At 43.7% G+C, this 21,778-nt stretch overlaps 1 protein-coding gene and 1 long non-coding RNA gene across 4 annotated transcripts in view; one reads left to right on the top strand and one right to left on the bottom strand.

The window, feature by feature from the left end:
• LOC147022570 (protein Smaug homolog 1-like) overlaps window positions 1-21,778 on the top strand; it is a 112,890-nt gene that overhangs the window by 60,500 nt on the left and 30,612 nt on the right. The window contains exons 11-13 of one of the 2 annotated variants that reach the window (XM_085887267.1): window positions 1,194-1,412; window positions 15,329-15,414; window positions 18,672-18,793. In XM_085887267.1, coding sequence (XP_085743393.1) covers window positions 1,194-1,412; window positions 15,329-15,414; window positions 18,672-18,793 — 427 coding nt within the window. The remainder of the gene's footprint in view (window positions 1-1,193; window positions 1,413-15,328; window positions 15,415-18,671; window positions 18,794-21,778) is intronic. The other variant, XM_085887268.1, reaches the window with a different exon arrangement.
• Window positions 20,928-21,778, bottom strand: part of LOC147022573 (uncharacterized) — a 96,073-nt gene continuing 95,222 nt past the window's right edge. For both annotated transcript variants that reach the window (XR_015059793.1, XR_015059792.1), the window contains one exon: window positions 20,928-21,728. This is a non-coding gene — a long non-coding RNA (uncharacterized LOC147022573). The remainder of the gene's footprint in view (window positions 21,729-21,778) is intronic.

Raw genomic sequence — 21,778 nt, forward strand, 5'->3', positions numbered from 1 at the left:
TTATATTTCTTTCAGTTTGGAGAAAGCAACAAACAAGGCAACGGTTGAGTTGCTTGACTAGTATCCCTGTAAGTGTTCTTACCACAAAGCTAGAAAGCCTTAGATCCCCACATGCTGAATTTAGCATTTCCAAATTTTTCATAAAACCCATTAATCTCTGCCCTATCCTATCAGGCAAACTCAGTTGTAACTAGAAGGGCACTTGGTAGAGCGCACACCTCCGCCACGCAGTACCTGATCCACGAGAACATATTGGGTCATTACATTTTTGAAATATCATGCTATACAGGACTACATCGTTTTTGGCCTGATCTCTCAATGGTGAAGACTCACTTATAAAAAATTAAATAATTCTCGTATCCAGATCCGGATTCGGATCTTCATAAAAATGGAATGAATTCGTCCTTGCCACACACCCAACCTGTCCACCAAGTTTAATCCGAATCCGTCCACAACTTTTTGAGATATCGTGCTATATATCATTTTTGGCCCTATCTCTCAATGGTGAAGAATCACTTAAAAAATTATTTAGTCGGATCTGGATCTTCACCAAAATCTAATCAGTTCGTCCTTGTCAAACACCGATAGTTTCTGCCACTGTGCTTGATGTCAAAAGAAGCCAATCAACATCCTGTCATAGAAATGGAATTAACAACTTTGCTGCATCTTACCTTGTCCCAGTACTTTTTGTAATATCGAGCTCATCGGGGCTGGATGATTGAATCCTCTGGCCTTTGCAGTGCACCAAATGATTCGGAGCCAGGGTGTGAAGAGAAACGGCTGTGACCCACTTTAATCGAGCATGAGGTCACACACTTGTATTTGGCAAAATGTTGCTTCGAGATTATTTATTTCAATAATAAAAGCAACTTTGCATCTCAGTTTGCTGCAGGTCCTTTCAACACTTTCGTTAATGGTAAGACGGTATAAATGACTCTGTGCCAAGTCGGGGATTGCAATAATCGGCGCAACGGCTTTGGGTTTCCACCGGCAAAATGGAGATTTGTTATTTTTCACTTCATTTGACACTCTTATGACAAATAACTTGAGAGTAACCCATTTCCCAGTGTATTGTTCGTTAATTCCAGGTGAACGAGGCGAGTGTATTCCGTAATATTAAACAGCAAGGTAATGCTACAACATTAATAAATCTCGTTGATGGCTCCTCGGAAAAATTCCCATTGATTCTACAGGTTTCTCGATCCTAACCACTGACATTGCAGAAACCTCAGCCACCGGGGCCACATTGAGGCCACACCAAAGACCCAATGCCAACGAACAACTTGAACGACACCCGTTGAGCTCTCTCGGTGAACGACCAGGATCTTCGGGGCCTGGGGAAGCTGAAAATGCTGTCACACCTGTGACCGAAGGAGACATTCCCGGGCAGTTCACAAGAGTTTTGGGAAAAGGTACGTGTTTATGGTGTTACAGTTTCTGGCTGGTTTAAGCATTGCTATAATATTTGTGGGGATTTTTTTTTCCACTTCGAACGTCTTCTAGTTTTTATTTGTATAATTGTAAGCTGAATAACTTGACATGCTGTAGGGATTCGTGCTCGCTCTGTTTATTGTTAACGTTTGACCGGGCACACTATGATGTGCCATGAGGGAAACCCCTGTGATAAAGTAAAATAGTACATTATTTAGCCAAGAGACATTTGTAATGTTACACTGAGATTGCCAATAAAAGAAACACCATCACTTCGGCAACACACGAGAGTTCCACTTTGTTGTTTACATCACTAATTCGCTTCAAGTTAACTCAATGATATTCTTATTATTCTCCGTTCTCCATTGCATATATCATTTCCCCATGTGGTGTAATTATAGATGACACGCCTGTTTTTATAAAACTACATCGAATCGAACAAATGAAAGGGTATCAAATATGTAATTGATCTAACACCAAGTGCAATCAAAATAAACACCAATTACTGCACCGTAATTCCAAGAAGGAAGTCAGATACGTACACACACACGTACACACACATGTGCACACACATGCATACATACCCATACACATACATACATATTGCTAAACACACACACACACACACACACACACACACACACACACATACTGTTGCGAACGGCCACGTAACTCGGATCGCGGCACGTCGCCCACCGGACGGACAATTCAGTCATGACCCTCCGGGAACTATCGCCCGGAGCTAGTCACGGGTGGGCCTTTCGACCTCACCACAATCGTGCCAATCGGCCACCCGCGGAGGATAGGGTTGTTCGCCAAACTCGACCTACCTAAATACCCACGCGGATGGTAAATCGGGCGATCGTACCTCGCCGCAGGTCGACTCCGGACACGAGCCGCTTGGGCGGCCCGTTCCATACTATCGGGATAACCAAGCGGTGTTATCCTCGACGGTTCAGATTATTTACCGGGCGTTTTGCACCCACTACGAACCCTTTACGTGAAGCAGGATGGAGATTCAATTAGGAAAAGACGAAGCGAAACGGGAAAACAGTTCACACAATGCACATTTATTTCCCTGCACACGGAAAACACATATATACAGCCATACAGTCAAAATGCACATAAAGCAACCCAAACAATAAAAGCAACAACGACGCAGAGTTAATACAGACTACGCGCACACACGGCAACACTTATGCAGTTCTACTTCACAGATGGCGCCAACACACATTTACACAAAAGCAAAAGAAAAGAAGCCACCCTCATAGACAAGGGGGCAGACAGGCCTGTAGGCCAAATGTGCGCGTGACCTGGAGGAGCGGCCAGGTCCGCGAGACTGGGGAGGGGGGGTCCTACCCGCGTCCTCGTGACGCGTTGGCGGGCGAGCCGCAAATGTGGCCGCGCGGCTGTGCCCCGACTCCCTGCTCCTTGGCGGGTTTCGTTGGCACGACGTTTGGGGTGGGGTGGGAACGGGGCCCCCTTTTGCACTATCTCAGCGTGGGGCAAAGGGGGAATTGTTGATGCCTTGGGGGAGGGAGATGGCTGGCTGGCTTGGGTCCTGCGACGAGACGAGCGATTTCCCCACACCGTTACCTCCTCGCCGACCGCCGTCCTTCTCGCCTCGGACCCGAGCTCCTTTGCCTGCAGTTCTACCACGCGCACTCTCCTCACCCGACCGACTCGACTCTGCCACTCTTCTCCGTTCCACACTCTCCTCACCCGACTCCCCCGATGACTTTGCCAAAAACCCTCTCGGCGACTCCAGAACCCAAATCTCTGCACTCGCCTTCTTATAGGCTGGCAGGAGCAGCTAATATGCAAATATTTGGATCAGAATGACCTCGGGGGCGGAGCCACGCTCGCCCATTGGTCGGAGGAAACGGGGGCGTGAATCTCCCCTGATCCTAGAATTTGCATGTATCGACTTCACACACGCGTGCCTGAAGGCCGGGCCAAGCCGCCCCGTGCTCGCTAATTGGACGGAGGAAAAGTGGGCGTGTAGAGTTTTTGATCCGAATATTCCCTCGAAAAGGCCGCTACTTGCGCTCATGGCTCGGTGCGCTCGGCACCAAACGCTGAACGGGCCCGAGACAGCCCGACGTTCAGTGTTCACAGGTGGTGCGGGAATGGCCGTAGAAGGAGAGAGGTGAAGGTGGTGGAGGGTTTTCGGTGGTGGTTTGATGGTTATGGTGCCGTTTGGGAATGGCGGTGATGCGGTGATGCGATGATGTGGGAGCGTAGATGGTGGCGGTGGCGTGGTTGTTGTGTGATGGCGGTTGAGATGTGGTTGGTTCAAAATAAAGATAGAACAGTAAAACGCCGAACTCAAAGGATCGCAGCCTGGATGAATCACATAAATTCCCTCTATACAACGGGTTTGGGCTAACGACACATGTACTTGGATATAACTCACCTACGGGCCCTTCATGGTGAATGCGAATTTCCACAGCCGTAACAATACATACACACACATACACACACACATACACACACACATACACACACACACACACACACACACACACACACACACACACACACATTTATGCATCCATCCATATGTTGTGTTCTCTTAAATGCACCCTGACATCAGCAAGGTTTCAGCAATGCGAAGGAAAAAAATTGAATGCTTTGTTGAACACCCCAGGTTGTGACAAGACCTTTAGCGTGACACCAAATGCGGTGAAGGTGGAGGTTTAACCTGCAGTGCCGTAAGCACGCTTGATTCATAACAGCCCCCAATTTCCTCCACGAGTCAGATCCTGAGGGGGGTATTCATGATGGACCATATTTACTTCTCCGATGGCTGTCTAATGCAAGAGAATCCAATGATGTGGAATGGAGGAAAAAAACGGAGTACTGCCTGTCCAAAGTAGTGTTCATTCGCAGAGGTGAGGTCTGAACAACTCCGAGTCCAAATTTGATTTTAAAGTTAAAGTGCTGTCGTCTTCCGGTCTCAGCTCTTAATTTGTGGCTGTTAAAGTGCAGGGTGATCACCATCCACTTCTTCTCTTCCCTGCCGAAAGGTATATATATATATATATATATATATATATATATATATATATATATATATATATATATATATATATATATATATATATATATATATATATATATATATATATATATATATATATATATATATATATATATATATATACACACACACACACACATACATATACATTGTTAAAGAAGAAGAAGGCGCTTCCAACCAAAAGTAAAACCTCGATCGACTCCGCTAATTTGAGCAAAAAAGCGAGGGCAGACCCAGTCTCAGGGCAACGTTTCACCAGCTTCACAGCCGGCTTCATCAGGCACAATGGACCCCAGGCCTCGGCACGTGTCCGGATTTTTATTTCGATACGACCGCTCAATTGTGGTCACGTGCTAATGCTTGAGGTGAAATGGAGTGGTTTTGAAATAATTTATTTTGCAAAAGCAAAAACAAACGTCAAATCAAATTATTGAAGGGGGTGCTCTTTCTTTGTTTTTATTTACACGTGATCTGGTGTTGTATTTGTATGGGTGAACATGTGTGTGCGCTTGTTGTTTTTGTGTTTGTGTTTCCGTGGAACGAACATGGCTGGTTTCGTGTCTGGGTTGTGGATGATGAGGTGTTGGTTGTGTGAGTGTTGACGTTTTCGTTAGGTGTTGTGCACATGTGGATGTGGTGTTTGCGATTGGGTGTTTGTTGTTGACCTCATCCAGCCGTTTGCACCATCCAGTTTTCGTCATTTGCATGAGAAGTGTGTATTGTGTGGGTATGTCCACCATCTCCCCAGTTAGGCCACCCTCCCGTCTCTTCACATGCCACGCTTCTAAAATCAACCTGTGTAGTTTGTTAAATGTAGTGTCTCGGACACGGGTTCCATCAAAGTCTAATTTGTGTCCAGATTGATGTACTATGGCTGACTGGGTCATCTTTCCAAGTCGAATTGCTCTATCATGTTCATCTAATTGATGTTTCAAATGCCTTCCACTTCCACCCATGTAGAATTGCTCACAGTATTTGCATGATCAATGATAAACTACTCCAGATTTATCACCAGTTGGTATCGGGTCCTTTAGTTTTGAGATGACATTTAGGACCATCCGTAATGTTACCTCAACACTCGCACACAAACACAAAAACAACAAGCGCACACACGTGTTCACCCACACACATACACCACCAGATCATGTGTAAATAAAAAAAGTCACGTGCCGAGGTCCGGCGTCTATTGTGCCTGATGAAGCCGGCAAAACATTGCCCTGAGACAGGGTCTGCTCTCACTTTTTTGCTCAAATGAGTGGAGTCGATCGAGTTTTTACTTTTGGTTGGAAGCGCCGCTTTCTTCTTTAAATATGTGTCATCCCAACCACCCCAATCTTTTATATTGTTACGAATTCTGGCCCGCCTGGCGTGCGATCAGCCGCGTACCTCTAATGGCAGGTGGGTCGCCCACCGGACGGACAATTCAGTCGTGACCCTCCTGGAACTACCGCCAGGAGCCAGTCACGGGTGGGGGTTTAACCTCACCACAACCAAGTCCGCATTCCACCTGCGCGAAATAGGGTGAATCTCCGAATGTCGATATACCTAAATACCCGCGCGGGTAACCTACCGAGGGGTTGCACCACGCCGCAGGTCGGCTTAGGACACGAACCGCATAAGCGCTTCGTTCCGTGCTACAGGGATAACCGAGCGGTGTTATCGCCGACCTCGACGGTTCAGTGATTCTTCTTTACTCGGGTGTTCAAACCCCACTACGCATTCCACGATGCAAGATGGCACTTTCAATGTGGTGAAAGGAGGATGTGACGAACGGGATACGTTTCACACAAGGACATTTATTTACAACAACACGTATACAGTCAAGGCAGTCATGCAATATACAGAAACAAGGCAAATAAAAAGCAATACAACCGACTACGATTATTATCTACAGTCACTTACACAGTCGTTACTTAACAGGACACGGCGCCACAGCATGCGTGCAAAAACAACTGGAAAACCCTCCCCATAGGCAGGGAGGTAGACGGGGTTCGTAAACCTTTATGGTCGTGGGCCGTGGATGACCGAAAAGGCCCGCGAGACCGTGCTGGTTACCTGCCCCCTCGAGGTGTGACGGTGGGCAGGTCGCGACGCCTTGTTCCCACGGCAGCGAGCGTAGCCGCGCCTGCTCTCGGGCCTTTGCGATGACGTGGTCGGTGAGTTCTCTCCGGCGTCCCTCGCCAGACGCGCAGATTCGCACCATACAGCCGGCAGGGCTGCCCTCCCGTCTGTGTCTCTGTGGCGTCGCCCGGACTCGCCACTGGTCTGTGCCTTCACCGACAGGTCGCCCAACACCAAGACGAGAGAGCCCCACCTCGACAACCAAGAGAGCTCGAAGATGAAGCGAGAGGATGACGTCCACCAAGAGAGCGAGTAGAATCCAACATGACGTCGACGACCCAGACAAAGAGAGTGAGCCTCGCACGCGGTCCGCCTTACAAAGCGCGGGGCTCCGCCCTTCGCTCCTCCCCGTTTTCAGTTCCACCTTCCTTCGAGAAGGTTCCCAAAAAGGGGCGTTCCTCATTCCGATCGCGTCACCCCGCGCGTCCACCAATCGGCGGCGAGCCGCTCCACCCCGCCTCCGTCACACTCCTCGGAGAAACAGGCGGGAAAAATCCGCGCGCCCATCGGAACTCCTCTGGTTTCCTTTTGTGTTCGACGGTTTTCAAAGCGGCTTGTTGTTTGCATGGAGGTTTGTTCACAATAGAAAAAGAAAAACGGCTATCTCTAAGAGTCGCAGCCCTGTGAACACGAAGAATACCCTTTAAACAACGGTGGGAACCTATCTGCACATAAACTTAGCGTCATAACTGATCTTAGGACCCTTTATGGTGTATTGCGAATTTCCACAGCCGTTACAATATATATATATATATATATATATATATATATATATATATATATATATATATATATATATATATATATATATATATATATATATATATATATATATATATATATTTCTTCTTCTTTTTCTTTCGGCTGCTCCCGTAAGGGGTCGCCACAGCGGATCATCCGTATGATCCGCATCGTGATTTGGCACATGTTTTACGCCGGATGCCCTTCCTGACGCAACCCTGGTCGCCTCTTACGACACAGGGATATGGTACACCTATTTTAACCGGGGTATACACCGGCCCAGTATACTGGTACTCATTTCGCCCACCTCGGAAGGATGACAGGCTGAGTCAACCCCCTGGTGTATTAATTCAGTGGCCCATCGGGGCTTGAACTCAGGACCTTTTGGATCCCAAGCCGCTGCCCTCACCACTGCGCCAACACCAGGCATATATAGATATAGATATATAGATAGATATATATATATATATATATATATGTATATATATATATATATATGTATATATATATATATATATATATATATATATACATACATATATATATATATATATATATATATATATATATATACATACATACATACATATATATATATATATATATACATACATATATATACACATACACATACACATGCACATACACATACACATACACATACACATACACATACACATACACATACACATACACATACACATACACATACACATACACATACACATACACATACACATACACATACACATACACATACACATACACATACACATACACATACACATACACATACACATACACACATACACATACACATACACATACACATACACATACACATATACACATACACATACACACATACACATACACACATACACATACACATACACATACACATACACATACACACATACACATACACATACACATACACATACACATACACATACACATACACATACACATACACATACACACATACACACATACACATACACATACACATACACATACACATACACATACATTCATACACATACACATACACATACACATACACATACACATACACATACACATACACATACACATACACATACACATACACATACACATACACATACACATACACATACACATACACATACACATACACATACACATACACATACACATACACACACACTGAAGAAAAAAAAAATCTTTTTTGTACAGTTAGTTGAACCACAACATAAGAAGAAGAAAAGGGATTGAAGAGAAGCAGTGTCATGGCATTCAGACAGTTGCAGCCAAGTCCAAGATCTGAGAGATCATTTGAGAATGTGATCTGATCTTACAATGAAAAATAGCACAACATTTCTGAAATACTTTTTAATGTTCATCACCTTGACCTTGTTTCAGTTATAAGAATCTGCAAATTGTGTAGGAGCCAACACAAAATACTTGACAGCTGTGAATTGGCACAAAGGTTGGCAGAATATGGAACCACTCAGGATGAGCTTTCCTCCACTCCTGTAAATGATGGAGAAGTGTGACACTGTGCCATATATGGTGATGGGACAGAAACTTCAAGTAACGGGAATCACAGCAATGATCTCTAGCAATTGATAGACACCATGTACATGTTTCCATCTCGCATAATAAATGTTTTAAAAAGGGAGTTAAATTGATCATCGAATATATAAAAGGAGCTCTGTCTCGGCATGCCTGCATATGTCTGTCCGCGCGTCAATCCATCCCTGTGTGTGTGCGTGCATCCCAATCCTTACACAATCAGTAGCATGGCATGCACACATTTGCACAGCATATCAATACATTGCATATACACACACATACGTACACGCAGCATATAACGTGCTGCACATACGTGCATGCATGATATTTTGTTTCCTGGCATGGTCTGTGCCTGATGCATACTCCAGACAGTTTGATCAAAAGGAGGAAGAGAGGAGAGGGAGGGTGAGAATTTTATGATTATTATTTTTAGTTTTTGATCTTCCTCTTCTTGTGTTTTATATTATTCAGAATTCAGCATCTAAAAAGGCTGTGATTAATTTCCCATTAACGCTCTCACCCTCTTCGCTCCCAGAGTGTATAGCTAGGCCGGTGTCTGTACACCACCTAATTTTTCCCCCATTAACAACAACCGTTTTTTTTTTCAGCAGTTATACAAAAATTGGTGTTCCCTTCAGCGAAGCGACGGGTCTTACATTCTCGTAATTGCAGAATACTATGCTGTCTCAGTGACAATCAGTCTGCGTCACCAGGCAAATCAAATAATAGGTTTATCAACCTCAAGTTGATAAAGGTGTGCTGGCTGCCACATGTATGAAAGAAAAACCTTGCATCTTACGCAGTGCCTGTTCATCAGACCAAGAGTGTCGACATAGGGCGAACACCAGAAATGTTTTCCTTCTTTCCCTTTGCTTCCTACATTTAGTCTTCTGCTTTCTTTCCCTTCCTCATTGATCAAAATAATATCTTGGTAGTGGCAGAAGAAACAGTAGTTAGGTTTACTTTTGAATAATTTAGGTACAGAGAAGCATTAGAGATCGAGAACTACATTAATATGAATGGTAGGTAGTTGAAGCATGGATGGGTGATTGTATACCTGTGTCATTATTGTGATATCTCTGAGAGGGTCTCATCAAAAGGTGAATGTGTTGTCTACATTTGTTCATTCCTCATCTTACAGCCGTGTTCATCCCCTTCCTCCCCCCAAATTAACAAATATATAACAACAATTTGAAAATTTTTAAATTATATATTGATTGTATATTAAAAATAGGACTGCTCGTCCTGAAGCGCAGCTCGATCAGTAGCAACAGTCACTCAAATCCCCCGCAGAGCCCCTTGGAGTCGATACACCTTGATGCATCATTGATGATTAAGGTTGTGGTCAAGTTTCATCAAAATCATGTGTGTAGTTTCAGAGAAGAGAGCAAATACCTATTTGGGGTGGTGGGGGGGTCAAGCCACCCCTCCCCCTCCAGAAACCCCCTCAATAAACACAGATTTTGATGCGGTCGATAAATTTTGGTAAATCACGGGTGATGAAGGCTGTGGTCAAGTTTCATCGAAATTGTGTGTGTAGTTTCGGAGAAGAAAGCCAATACTGTACCTATTTTGGCTGGTCAAAAAAAGTCCTCGTAAATCCCCTTGAGCGTGGATTTTGATGCGGTCAATACACCTTCGTTAGGCATCAGATATGAATCTCATGTCCAATTTCATCAAAGCTGTGTGTTTGGTTCAAGCGATAATCACTGAAGTGTTTATTGACTCACTCACCTGTGGACATTTCTCGATTGCACAAGCTCACCGGACTTAAGTCCAGGTGAGCTAAAAATGTAATATAGCTGTGTACATATGAAGCCTTCAAACCCATTGGCTGGACAGCTACCCTGCTTCCACCCACAATTGTCGGCAGGAAAATCATACGTCTGCTATTTTGTTACTCTGACATGTCAAAGACGTTTTCAGACATCTCATATTCACAATCGCCATGCTGCATACTTTTTTTCATTCAGTGTAAAACAATAAAACTACTTAACAGGATCATCACATATCGGAAGGTTTAAGCCGATATGCATCATGGGTTTTGTGGAGGCGACAGTGCGTATTGGACTCAGGCTTCAGGCCTCAGCATAGGTGGATTAAAAAAAATCACAACCAAATGCCACCCCCCCAAATTTTTTTTTTAATTGAGGCTAGTAGAAGACCCAGAGCAGAATGGAAGGGAACAAGATGGCAAGGGGGAAACACCAACAGCAGAAGAAAAGTGACGAAGAACACATGGGAGTGAACAATCTGCACACAAGCTGAACGAGAATGCCACTCAGTGGAGCGCATACCTCCACCAAGCTAACAGTTTATGTTTTGTATCGCACTGCAAGACCGGATCTGCATTCGGACCTTAACCAAAGTCGAATTGGTTTGTTTGTGTAACCTACCCAACTCATCCACGAAGTTTTGTCATAACTCATCTACAACTTTTTGAAATATCATGCTGCACAGTAGCCCTATATCGTTTTTCTCAACGGTGAAGAATCGCTTAAAAATTGTGGTATCTGGATCTTCACCAAAGTCGAATCGATTTGTCTTTGTTACACACCCAACCTGTCCACCACGTTTTGTCTGAATCCGTCCATAACTTTTTGAGATATCCTGCTCACAGACAGAATGACAGACGACCAGTGGGGAATACATAAGCTTCCACCATCATGGTGGAGGTCATGAAGCACAGGAAAATGAGTAAGTGGAAGGGGGGAGGGGTGGAATGAAGCAGAAGATAAATAAACCAACCGATTAAATAACAAACAAAAGTTGGTGCAGGAGAGTGAGAAAATCACAATAAACAGGAAAAAAGGAGTGCTTGGGAATGGGGTCATTTGGGGCTGGAGAAGTTCATGGGTATGGATTTGGGACAAACAGCTGTTTTGAAGCCCTGGAGGGAAGAATGGGGCTGAACAAACTGTGGAAGTTAGTTACAAGGTGAGATAAAGGAGGAACAAATGAGTGGAGGTGAGCAGTGAGCCTGGGTTTTCGGAGTTTAATAAGAAGACTGTTACTTGCGGACCATGTGCACCCCACAGAAACCTCGGAGTGAGAGCCAAAAGTTGGCAGAGGGTGCAAGAACCAAAAAGGAGGCAGTATAATACAGAGAGGCCACCAACCTGTCTGCAATGTGAAAGCAACAGGCCTACACATTCAGCTTTGTCCTGGGAGATCCCAAAGATTTTGAGGACCTTGCATTCCATGGCATCAAAAAGGGCAATAAGTGAGCCAGCCCAGAGGGGAGAGCAGCACTCTATCAAGCTGTGGATGAAAGCCTCATCGGTGGATAGGAGCTCAGATGTGCCAAGGAAGGACTTTGTATGATGGAGGATGCCTCGTCGGTGTCTGGCTTTGGGGGGCAACTTTGAAATGCGGCTTGCCCAAAATAGATCATGGCTGAAAGTGAGACCCAAGAGTTTGAGTGACTGAACCTCTTTGAGAAGGTTGTTGAGGAAATCGATGAGAGGATTTGCAGTACGGTCCTTTTCGGAGAGAGAATGGGTAAATGTGTGTGATTTCTCAGCATTGAAAGACATATTCCAAGTGTTTGAGTTTGTGATTTTTTTATCAAGGTCTGAGGATAGGAAAGAGGCTGTTGCTTGTCTGTCAGAAGGATGAGAGATGTCACGACGGAGAGGGAGTCATCAGCAAAGAGCTAAAGAGGATTTTCCAGTTCGTGAGATCATTGATGAAGAATAGGAATAAGATAGGGCCGAAAACACTGCCTTGAGGTACTTAACAGGGAGAGGAGAAGAAAGGGTTCTGTTGAGAGCCACACATCGGCTCCAAGAGTGGAGGAAGTCAGTTATCCGAGAGTGGTTGGCTTTGGATTCCATCGGCAGACAGTTTTGAGAGCAAGGCAGGATGCCAGACTGGACAAATCTTGAGCTTTTGATACAGAGAGGTGGCCCTGATCTCCTGTCTGATATTGAGGGGAGAGAATCCATTGTTGGGAGTTGGGAGAGTAGAAGCAGCATGTCCAAAGTAGAGTGACCAGGTCTGAATCGGAATTGATGATCTGAGATGAGGTTGTTGGAGAACATTAATTATTTTATATCAAATGTGAGTAATAATAAGCTGAGTCGAGCAAAAAACGCTTCCAAAATGCATGATACATTTTGGAAGCGTTTTATTAATTAATTAATTTGTTTGTTTGTTTATTTATTTATTGTTAATATTGTGAATAGGTTTTAAGGAAGAGAAACGTTTTATTCAGTTTGGGGATATTGCAAAGAAGGGATAGGAAAATGAGGTTGATGTTTCGATTTTTTTTTTTCTGTTGTTGGGGGTGGGGGGGTTCCTGAATATTTATTCCTGTATTTTTCAGGAGAGGTGGATTCATATGCAGGACAGGTGGGGAAAGAGGGTGTATAAATTGAGAAAAAAAACCAGAGACAAAAAGTTCCATCACTACATATATACATACATGCATACATATACCTGGTGTTGGCTGAATGGTGTGAGTGGTGGGCTTAGGATCCTAAGGTCCTCAGTTCAAATCCTGCTCTGCCATTGAATTAATACCAGGTGGGGTTGACTCAGGCTGTCATTCTTCCGAGATCGGCAAAATGAGTACCAGCTTGCCGGGATGATTGAGCTCGTCGAGTATCCTGTGTCGGAGTGGTGACCTGTCCAGGATTGTGCCGAATATCCCAGGAAACTGCTTAGGCAGCACCGACACTCTGTCCGACATATTTATACTGGCTTGTGTCCCTCGGTGGTCTTCAGCCATTGACGATTGCATTGCTAATCTGCCAGAATATTTCTTGACCCAAGACTTGTTTAATATTAAATTACTAATTTATGCAGTCATTCTTCAAGGAAAGAATCTGTACCCGTTGATCCTACGATTTGTGAAATTTGGCTGAAATGCAATGATGCGAAAAATCTTACATCGGCCAAACCTGCACCAGGTCCATCAGGAAAATCTTGAGAACATCCGAGCCTTCCCTGCCTGGGCTTTTCCACCGATAAGTAACATGATGCTCGTATATCTACCTGTACAGAGACTTAGACGTACCGCTGATGACTCTCAGACTTGCATCCATGTTTCTGCCCCCAGGTACATTGATGTTAGGCAATCAACTTGGAACACGATGACGGCACCGAAATATTCAACTTGTGCGCAAGTCTAATACCGTTTGATGATGTTGAAATCAGCTCAAAATAAGCCGCTAACTTTTTATTTTACTTTTATTCGCTGAATGCTTTACATTGTCTCACTGGCCTTTCAGCCCGTAGATCAAGGCCTTGCTTCCTTCAAAATAAAACTATTTTCCAAACTTGCCCCCTTGTGGCACTACACATATGCTTCACTGGGAAGGAAAACTGTGTCAGCGTTTAGTTTTTCTATTAAAGATTAACGATCGTATAAATACACTTCTTCAGGTATCCATGCCCAATGGATGCTGTGTAGCATATTCTTGCATTGTATATTGCTAACACCATCAGGATTCTAATTGGCAATAATCTTTTTTGTCTTCTGTTCTTCTCATTTAATCCTCACCTATGACCTGTTTGAATCCCGACCCAGCTATAAATTGTCACTCCAGTGGTTCATAGGCAGGGTGATTCATCAATGTGTGTGCTGTCCCTCAGATAGGTGTTGAACAGGTGTCTCATCTGCCGCCATTTGTTGAGGGACGTTAAATATCCCATGGTGTTCTTCACGAAGAGTCGAGCTATCGTCAGCACCCTAACCAACAAATTACAAATTCCTGCCACAACCTGCAGAAGGCACTGTATCAGCAGCAAAACCATGCCCTCAGCCAATGATGCTACCCTGCAGGTTTATGCTGCATATGAATCAAGAAGAAGACTGAAGGCGATTTGGGTGATGGGAATTAGTAATTTGTTCAGGGTGTCAGAGATAACTCTCCTGCTCTTCACAAATACTGTGGGATCTGTGGGATATTTAATGTCCACCAACTAATAACAGACGGGACTCCTGATTTAACATCCATCAGAGGGATGCTGCATCACTTGGCCTGTGAAACACCATTCCGATAGTTTATAGTCTGGTCGGAATCAAACCCACACGAAACAGCTCAGAGTTGAGTACGCTATCTCTGCACCATCCTGTTCAACATAGAATCTTACTTTTTAAGACTATATTTTATTTTTCTTAAACCTCAAAATGTCTTGTGCTATTGTTGAGTATATCATTGATCAAACTTTTGAACGCCCATTTGGTAAACAAAAGCCTTTTTTGCTGTTGTCATTGATTTCACTCTTCCTCTGTAGACTCTCAAGTTTCCCTGATATTTTACCATTGTTATTACACTGCTGGTTCATGTAATTGGTGCATCTTCTAGTATAGCACATTTGACTTTGTCAGTGGCTAGCTCATTGCAATGTAACTGTGCAGTTGGCTCGAAGGTTAGGATGGCTTTGATGAATAACACTTTCAAAATCTTTGTTCTCCGGCACCAGTCTGCACTCAGCTGCTCGTGTCACGGCTGGACGAAGATCGCTCCGCTTCCTACCTGCAACTCCTCGACAAGTGCCTGATGCACGAGGTAAGGCTTCGCAAGGCTGTGCCGAGCCTCGCCGAACAATGATCGTACAGAGCCAGCTCAGCCGAGACACAGACAGACGCTGTGTTAGTGGGTTTCCTGTGTAAACGGGACACTGGCACAGCAACACACCAAGGCATGCAGGTTTTTTTGCCAAGAGGTCGAACTGCATTGAGTGTGGTTTGGAATCCTTCATGCACTTTAGCATTTTCTGAAATTGCTTTTCGCAGGAATTTATCAGTGATTATTCTTACAATGTGCACCGGTCATGTTGGATACGACTTCCACTTGGACGTATATGTGTGCGTGTGTGTATGTGTGCGTGCATTTCTGATGTTCTTAATTACACATGTCACTTTCTTTATCAATGCAGATGGTCAAATAAAGGATTGCTTACATTTCATTCACATGGTGGTTTTGCTGCAGAATTGAGTTGCATAAATGTGAAGAATTTCCGGAACACTTTAGGATAATTTTTACATTCCATGGAAGAGGGAGATGAACAATTACATCCCTCCTATTAATACAGCTTAATAAAAATGGGCAGAAACAGTGCTGAAAGAGCATGGAGAATTATAACAACTGCCAGAGGCATTCTATCACGTAAATTAGTCAGATGTTAAAGTACTGCACAAATTGAACAAAATAAATGGAACGGGTTTGTGACCAACGCTCAACCTGCTGATTCAAGTGAAATGTTTAATGATGCCGACTCGCTATACCGCCCGACCATAAAGGAGAGGCAATTAAGATACAAGGGTTACATGTTCCCAATTGAATTTGTATCGAGAGTGGCAAAGCTTGGATAATTTGCATCCGAGATCCCAGAAGCAATACCTTTTTACTTGCTTTTCTGTCATTTGCTCCCCCACACCACCCCATCCCCAATAACCAAAAACATGCACACAAGACATTCAACCCAACTGCCCTTTTGAGTTTCAGATTATGAACCCTTTGAACCCTGAGCCTCTTGTACTTTCAGCTCCCCCACCTTGGGCTCCCTGGAGAAAAATCCAGCCGCTTGGGTATGTGGAGGTTTCAATAGTGCCGGTAAACCAGCTGCTTGGGTATATGGAGGCTTGAATAGCGGCCGGTAAAACGGCCGCTAGGGTTCAAAGGGTTAAGTCTTGTTAATAAAGCAAGTATATTTTGCATTGACCAATACAACCCATCACTTCACTGATGGGAATATGAGGGAGGGGGGGGGACAGAGGAGGGAGGGAGGGAGGATTGGTGAGGAAGGGGGGGTGATAGAAAGGGATAGAGGAGAGAGGGGGTATATGAGAGCGGAGAGAGAAAGGGGGGGATAGGAGAGCTGAGAGAGGAGATATAGAGATAGAGATAGGATAGCAGAGAGAGAGAGAGAGAGATAGGATAGCAGAGAGAGAGAAATAGGAGAGCAGAGAGAGAGAGAGAGAGAGAGAGAGAGAGAGAGAGAGAGAGAGAGAGAGAGAGAGAGAGAGAGAGAGAGAGAGAGATATATATATATAGGATCAGGGAGGGAAGAGAGAGAGGAGAGGCTAGCGGAGAGACAGAGGGGGGGGATAGGAGAGCGGAGAGACAGAGGGGGGATAGGAGAGCGGAGAGACAGAGGGGGGATAGGAGAGCGGAGAGACAGAGGGGGGATAGGAGAGCGGAGAGACAGAGGGGGGATAGGAGTGACGGAGGGAAGGGATTCTGACCATTGCAATACATATTGATGAATCGCCCTTCTTGTGAAACACCGGTATGACAGTTTATAGCTGGATCGAGATTCAAACCGAGGTGAAACAGCTTAGAGCGAATGTATGTTCCTCTCGGCTCTCCTGCCCTGATGTGGCAATTCATTGCTTTACATAACATTCATTCTAGTCATCTAATTTATTTTGCCCTCCTTACTCTGGCATCGTACCACAGTATCACCAAATCAAGCATGAAGAGCACACGCCAAGTGGCTTCGTCAAGCACTCCACGAAACAGTTGAAACTTTAAAAAATGAAACTTTATCATTATTATTTTTTTACTGTGTATTTATCTATACCGAAGTGATGGGTCATATATCGAAAGATCATCATACAAAAATGCAAAACGTGGTGTAAAATAAAATTGCACATTTTCAGCGAGGCAGCCAACGCCTGATGCACCACAGAACAACGCGGGGTCAAACGCAGGCAAGTGGACCCTGAACTTTGTTCAAGTCTATCAATTATACAGTATTCAGTGATGGTGCAAATATTGTAGAGTACTCACAGAGTGGCTTAAGCACTCAAGGAAGCACTCCAACGAAACAGTTCATAAGAAATGGCTGGCTTGGCAAGGGATTAGCAATCGCCAATCCGTCATATTAATCACCTTCCAGAGATGCCTGAAATATCAAACTATGTCCAAATTGGACAAATGAACACTTTTCTGTCAATCAGAACTGCTGGTACATTCAATTTTAGAGCTTAGATTTTGTATTTTGGCTTGGTTTAAGAGATTCTCGATTCTAGAGGTTATGGCATGTGCGGAAATGAAATGAAGCCACGGATACTAGCATCTCCTGGTGTTTAAAAGCATTGCAATGTATCCTGTGATTTATCGGTATGATGATCAGGCATTTGATGATATGATTGAGGAAAGTGGGGGGGGGGGATGAGGAAAAAAAACACTCGTTAAGAAATCGTTGCGGCCTGTTCCAAGTCAACGTATTGTTGAGCAGGCTCAACAAAATGGTGAATTAAGACCCCAGTGAGGTAACCGATGTGCCTTAAGACCCCATCGGGGATAACGAGGTGGCCGTGGATGCCCATGTTAAAGAAAATATATATGGCCGTTAATTATCTTCAAAAGGGGTGTTTTGATTAATCCAAACACACATTTTTCATTAATGCACTCTCTTGGAGTTCCCTTGGTGTGCATGCAAAGTTTCAGGCTGCAAGGTTTCATGGTTTTGGAGGTATGAAGGAGACACATACACACACACTCACTGACACACTGACACACTCACATTTGTTATAATAGATTTGTCTCACTTCTTCAGGAAGTTTGGAGCACTGCTGGAAAATTAGAACAAACCTTGGTGTTAAAGGTTTTGTAAGAAATACCGAGATGGTGTATGTTGGTGTGTGTGTCTGCTTCTTTGTAGGGAAGGGGAGGGTGTAGTTTTGGAGAGTACCGGATAACATTGACATCTGTAAACTGTTTAATGATATACTTTGTATTGCCTGGTCGTGGTTAATGGAGTCCCCAACCCCTCCTATTTATCCCCCTTTTGATATGCCAACCTGTACATTTTCCAGGCTTTCACTGAAGCACAGAAACGGAGGATCTTGTCGTGGAAGCAGCAGGTGCAGAAACTGTTACGCATTTTGACTCGTCGCTCTTTGTTTGATGTTCAAGCTCTTCGCCAGCCACTTGGAGGGTAAATCAGAATTTTGTGTTTCCTTACCACCTTTCCTTCCTAAGTGATAAAATTGTGCTTTATCACTTGCCCTCTTGTTAATTTCAGACACTGCTTTCCTGGATTTATAGATCTTGCATAGTTGAGCCATGGATATAGCATTAGAAATGTTCCCGTGTTTGTTCAACAAAGGCTCAACTGTCCTTTTGTTTGCATGTTTCCACTTTGCCCCACCTTCTTTCTCTCTTGACCCTTTTCCCCACCTTCTCTCTTGACCCTTTGCCCCCACCTTCTCTCTCTTGACCCTTTGTCCCCACCTTCTCTCTCTCTTGACCCTTTGCCCCCACCCTCTCTCTGTCTTGACCCTGTGCTCCCACCTTCTCTCTCTTTCTTGACCCTGTGCCCCCACCTTCTCTCTCTCCTTCTTAACCCTGTGCCCCCACCTTCTCACTCGCCTCTCCTCCCCTCTCTCCTCTCTCGATCTCTTGACCTATGCCCCACCTTATCTCTCTTGACCCTTTGCCCTGTGTTCAACTGCTTTCCTAGGTTGATAGACTCCTGCAGTAATTTAATAATGGATATATCATTGGAAATGTTCTCATGTTTGTTCAATAATTGCTGAGGTGTGTGTGTGTGTGTGTGTGTGTGTGTGTGTGTGTGTGTGTGTGTGTGTGTGTGTGTGTGTGTGTGTGTGTGTGTGTGTGTGTGTGTGTGTGTGTGTGTGTGTGTGTGTGACATTGGGGGACTTTTGCAAACATTACTTCAGTGGCCTGGAATCCACCTCGTGAGTTTTACTTGGTCTTTCTCGATACTGAAAACGTATCTCAGACAATTGTTTTTTCCCCGTAGGGACTGCTATAGTGCTGACTTGACTGCTGTGGATTTGGCTTTCAATTTCATAAAATCATCTGGCCAAACACATTCTTGATTTTGCTTCTACTCAAATGTTGCCACATTAAAAATTCTTGTTGCTGTTCCAGTGCTTTTGGCTCGAAATATGACAAAACATTATGAGGATTGTAACTTGTGGGTGAGAATTTGGAGTATAATATGAAATCCATTGAAAGGTTCTCATGGTTTGGATCTCATTGTTTTATATGGTTGGCTGGGAAGGTATAATGAACATTGGCAATTAATAATGTAACCCTCAACTGACAAGGCTCTTCCTTTATCTTTTGTTGTAAAATTTACCTAATGACCCATCCTCTTCACCCAGCAAACAAAGATAAATGCAATTAAATGTTTCAATTAAGAAGCTGGTTAGAATGAATAAACCCCGTGAAGTTGCTCACCTTCTGCATGACTGCTTTTTATACTCCATTGGTAAATATTGCATAAATATTTGGTTCAAAGAGTATAATTTGCTGTCGTTGTGATTGACCATGATATAAGGACTCATTGAATTAAAAATTGTCACAAGGGTTGGTGAAAGAGGGGGCAGGGGAATTTAATTTTGACATGGGATTGGGCAACGATGAAGTCAGAGGTCACAGTATATTTGTTAGAAAGTTAAAGGTTTGGCAGTTTAATTGAACTTAACATATAAAAGGGGCAACAAGGTTTGCATCTCCATCTGATTGCAACGTAGTGGCTTTAAGTTTGAATATCATGTTGTACATTAATTAGTTCATTAATGCCTTCTTTCAATTGGTTACTGGAACCTAATAGTGGATCAGACTAGTCGACTCAAATACGATTTCAATGGCAGGCAAGTACCACATTAATTTGGCTTGGGTGCCATCCTAAACATTTCAGCACCCTTTCCCTAAAACCAATCCTACGATGTGTGTTTGTATTGAAGATGGATGTTCTCATGTCACTTCTCCATGATGCACAAACGTATCTTGATCAGTGAATGAATTGAACAAACCTTCAATCTGCTCAAAAGCATGTAATCTCAATTTGTCCTCTTGCTAAAGTCATATGGATGGGTGTTGTTATGGTAATGAGGAAATGGTATCACCCATTGGAAGGTAAGTCGATGATTCAACGTAATGTGATGCCACATGCAATAGTTTTGATCAAAAAGAAGATAAGTGTTGTTTGGATGCCGTTTTCAGCCTTTTTTGTTTTCTTTTCGAACAGTAGAACACCACTCGGTCACATGGTTGTGTTCCTCTGGATTGTGTGATTGATCAAACACTATGGAGATGGAACTGGAACTAATGGGACTAACAGTTCGCTTTCACACAGTTCCTTAACAACACCTTAATTAGTGTTTTTATGATACTAGAAACTCTCCTCTCACCAGGAGCAACCTGGGGGGGATAAGGGGAGGTGGGGCAAATGTAGTGTCCTGGCTGGTAATCCCACCTGCCTCCAGCAGATGTCAGGAAACCACTTGCTCTGTGCCATGTGTACAGATGGGATGAAAATCACAAGTTGTCTCCCTCCCCACCCACTCTTGGTGGGGGGGGGGATTATTTTTGTGTCCATGATCTGGTCTTGGGTGCCTCCAGTACATGTGCAACATTTGGTGGAGATAGGCTGAATGATTTTCAGACGTTTCCACACCCACACCCACGGGAGAATTTCCTTATTTTATACAGTAGGAATACACATATGAACTAATGTAAATATACAATAATAATGTTGTACTACAACAAATATGGCAATAAAAGAAGTAAACAATCCTCCAAAATGTGAATAAACACTGGGCTAATATATTAATACATTCAGGGCAGTGATGCTCCCACACACCTCTTGAACTCGCTTGGAGGCATGAAATTTGTAAAATGAACATTACAGTCACACTTTGAATGAAATTGTTTAACAACTCCTTTGAAAATTCAAGGACATTTTATTTTGATGTAGAGAAAGTCGATTTTCATGAATGAGGTGCAATGTTATTCCTCCTTGCTCGTGAAGGTCCCATGAACGTTTTCATCAATGTTGAAGATCTTGTCTGTCATGTGATCACCTTCTTCGATGATCTTCATTAGATGTGAATTATTGCCTGTGCCAGTCATGTTCGCAAGTGATGTTAAATGACATAAAGATAACCCC

The sequence above is a fragment of the Eptatretus burgeri genome, chromosome 7 (genome assembly GCF_056783735.1).
Source record: "Eptatretus burgeri isolate ZD-2024b chromosome 7, Ebu_testis_v1, whole genome shotgun sequence".
Lineage (NCBI taxonomy): Eukaryota > Metazoa > Chordata > Myxini > Myxiniformes > Myxinidae > Eptatretus > Eptatretus burgeri.